Genomic DNA, 4,116 nt, shown 5'->3' on the forward strand with positions numbered 1-4,116 from the left:
CATACAAATTTATTACGAGAATGACGCCGTGACAACTGAGGGTATACGAAAATCTTTCTAATTTAAAATCACTACGATATTTATCTAGTGTTACTTCTCTAGAAAAGCAATGTTTCTCCTTTCCATGTTAGCTACATTTGCTATTATTTGTTATTATTTGACGGAGTAAATTAATTCGCGTAAAACACTCAAATACGACATAACTTTAATTTAAGTTTATTGTTTTACAAGAAGATAGCACTTAAAAGGAAAATTTGTGAGGAGCATACATGTTGATTTACACGAAAGTGACATAACTCTGAGGTTCTAATTGTAATTGCAAAGAGAATCAAGACGAACAAACAAACCAAGCAAATTTATTGGATACACTTGAACTTGAAAAGATAAAAAAAGAACCATATTCAATTTGAAGACTATACATATAAAACACATCTTATTATTATAATTATTATTATTTTTCCTATGGTGAAGGAGGTTGCAATAGGGAGGGAGGAAAAGGTAAAAGATGGGATAATATTTAAGAGGATTGAAATAGTGTATCTTAAATGGTGAAAGATTGAGCAGTCTTCAGTAGGGGTCTTCAGAAAGGTATTTTATCAGTGATATATTGGAAAAAAGCAAAAGGAGCATTGACTAGACCAAGTGCCATTTCTACCAACATTGTCACACAGAAGCAGCAGGGGCATATGCATGTTAAAATCAACCTGCACCATCCACACCAAAAATTCTTGTTAATTTATACATTTAGGGGCCATTTGGTACGATGACAAAGTTGTACATATATTATAGTGTAAGGATTAATAATACATGAGTTAGTAATAATATATAAATTATATTTCTTGTTAGGTGTTTCGTTCATTGCCCTAAAATTGGATGTATTATAAGATATCATGTATAATATTTATATATTCTTCCAATTAAAAACCAATAAATTTATAATTTTATCCTGGGATGTTTGACCTTCATTGCCTTCTAGGAAAAAGACAAGGATAATTTTATCCTTTTAATGCTTTATCCATGTATAAGTTATATATGGATTAGTTATTCTATGTTGTTAGTATTGGTATAACTTAATGCACCAATTAGTGTATCAAGTTAAATAGTATGAATTATTTATCCTGATCTGCAAAACACAACCTAATACGGTACAAATCCAATACAAAAAATTTATTCACCATTAATTTTCCTATACATCTTACAAAACGACCCCTTTAACACCCAAATAACTTTCTTCTAACATCTTGGTTTGATTAATTCTTCGTATTAACTGTCATTTACTAGGGGAATATTTATGTTATTCTCCGGTACTTTCACGTAGGAATTATTTTATGGAATATTTAGTAAGTAACTTCATTGGTATAAAATAAATAAAGGTAACTTTATTGAGTTATTTTTATGACTTGAATGACCATATGAGGAATTAACTCGAACTTGTTAATACTATAAAATAGTAATATTGACCACAAGCTTATCGGTTAATTTATATTAAGTTACATCCCTTGGGGTGCGGCCCTTCCCTGAATTTTGCATTTTTGCATGAACGTTTTGATTTTTTATATTTTATTTTGTTTTCTGCTTTGTGTACTGGGCTACTCTTTTTAATCCTACATGAATAGTTGCGTTGTCCTCTATTAATTCGGAAGAAACACGAGCGCTGCTAGTAAGGAGGAGCTTTTCACATTTTTTAAATAGTTCAACTTCTTTGCAGAAATTTTTTATTCGGTTAAGCTGAATTGTAACAACATACATATAATTGTCGATAATAAGTTTAATGTGATAACCTACTAAATAAAGTAAATAACTTGTCGCAATTTAGGTAACAGTACACGGACAGTGAAAGCAAAACAATATGTTTATAAGTTACTCCCTCCTCTTAAAAAAGAAAAAGTATATATTATTTTCTTCTTAGCTGGTTCTGAAAGTAATGATACATTTCAAAATTTTAAAAATAGTTTTGACTTGAACTTCTCCTTTTAACCTTACTAACATGGTTTTACGCCATATGAATAATGTTATGGTATATTTAGGTCTTCAAAAGTTCTTAAAAAAAAAAAAATCGGTCGCCATATAAATTAATACGTAAGTAAATCCTATATATTCTAGAAAAAAAAGTAAAGACAAAAAGGAGGAATTAAGAAGGACAAACCCGAGAATCCAGATAATGCATCCAACAAATGCAATGACGAGAGAGATTAGGGCAAATGGAAGTCCCAACAGAAACGCTATTGGGCGGCATTTGGTCTTTTCTTCACTTTGCTTAATCTGCAGAGTAAACACTTCCGTACTTTGGTTTGTACCTTCATCGGCTATTTTTTCTTTATTTTTATTTTCCGCAGCTGGATTTTCTTCTTTATCACTTTCGATTGTTACAGTCTTTGGTGGAATGATCACTTGATCATTTTCCTTTGTTATTTCTTCTGACTTTGTTGCTTTGATCTGTTCATCTCCTTCAATGGGTAGCTGGGACTTTGCTGATTTTTCTTCGTTGATATCCATTGTTATGAGCTCAGTTTAGTAAAGAAAGAGAGTTTAGACTTTGTGTTATGCCAAAAAAAGAAAGTCTGCTCAAAAACAATTCTAAACACAAATATTTATATTGTAAAGATTTCTTGACATTCTTTGGTGATCAAGACAGAATGAGTTTGGTAATGGCCAGCCAATTAATTGACTCTTTCCTGCTTTTTATAAAAATATTCCAATTTGGAGTAATGGAATTTCGTTTGTCCCACTTGCATGGATCCAGAACCAATCCAAGGTCAAAGTCAAACTGTACACTTTATATTTTCACTAAAATTAATTAGGAGCGGATTTGGTATGTCTAAAAACGTCAGAGATGAATTGTACTGGATATATACAATGCTAAAGTAGTGATTGGGAAGTGGCTCATCCCCTTGAATTAATATAAAGTCTAATCATGACAAGGAACCGGAGAATAAACTTAACAAAAAGAAGAATAAATGATGTGTGAGATAAACTGATTCAATCATCTTGTTATGAACTCAGCGCTAATGGAAGGATTCATTTGGTCGAGAAAAAAGGAATTATTTAGTATACCAACTCTTTTCGTAAGGAATTATTTTGTATATTAACTCTTTTCTTATTCATTTCGAGTGTGATAGCTTACGGCTACTTAGCAACAACAACGTAACATCCAGCTAATATCCTTACCAAGTAAAAAAGTCAACCCATTTCTTTTTACTTCTAAATTGTACGGATAATTATACATGTTAATATGTGGGGTATAACGTATAGATTTTAATCATTTTATAGTCTTGGTATTGCCAATATATATATAGAGAGAGAGTTGAACGTTTTAATATGATCTAAGAATGCGTGTTATCTTAGCGTAGCCATTTGATATAAACACTTGGACATGGTATTGACTTTTATAAGTACTAATTCATCTGCATAAACTATTTTACTTTTATACACTATTTTCGTTTTACATTCTACGATTTAGACATAGTAAAATGAGTTTTAGATCTCATGGTAAAAAATAGACGAACATTATAAAATGGCATTTGTATTCCTGGTTATCATATTTGGTTACTACAGAAATATGATAATTGTGTTCATAACTTGCTGGTATTAGATTGTAAATCGTTCTGCTGTCCCAGTTAAGCTTGTATATGGTTAAAATTGGGCTTGCCCTTTTTGTATGACTGATCGAGATTGGAGCGTGATAAGCCAAGGTTTAACCTCATATTATATCGAACTGTGATACAAAGTTAGGTTGCCGAGCTCATAGCCCTGAGAACGATTAAGACTGAGACCGTGAAAAATCCAGATCGACCAAGATTGAGACTGAACAAGATAGAGACCGAGGGAAGCTTACTGAGTCGAATAAGGGAATGACGAAATATACACAATCGGGCGAGGATCACGACAAGAATCTCGGTACGTATCAAGAAGAGGCTGATTAATTAATTAGCCAATCATGGGATATCTTACCTCATATAGAGTTGTATTTAGAGTAGGACTCCCCTACTATATAAAGGGGAGTCTGATTATTTGTAAAGGGAATCATATTTACGCAATACAAAGTAAAATATTATCATTCTCTAGTTATCATTGTTTTGTTATTATGTTCTTAAGCCAGTTGATACATATATGGTT

General features: G+C 31.7%; 1 protein-coding gene across 1 annotated transcript; it reads right to left on the reverse strand.

The window, feature by feature from the left end:
- Positions 1 to 288: 288 nt before the first annotated feature.
- Positions 289 to 2,628, reverse strand: LOC109212198. The gene is made up of 2 exons (XM_019375822.1): positions 2,147 to 2,628; positions 289 to 704 (listed from the first exon to the last, which is right to left on the reverse strand). Exons 1-2 carry the CDS (start codon positions 2,494 to 2,496, stop codon positions 581 to 583), a joined length of 474 nt encoding a protein of 157 aa, XP_019231367.1. The 5' UTR covers positions 2,497 to 2,628; the 3' UTR covers positions 289 to 580.
- Positions 2,629 to 4,116: the final 1,488 nt, after the last annotated feature.

This window comes from Nicotiana attenuata, unplaced genomic scaffold, assembly GCF_001879085.1.
Source record: "Nicotiana attenuata strain UT unplaced genomic scaffold, NIATTr2, whole genome shotgun sequence".
Taxonomy (NCBI): domain Eukaryota; kingdom Viridiplantae; phylum Streptophyta; class Magnoliopsida; order Solanales; family Solanaceae; genus Nicotiana; species Nicotiana attenuata.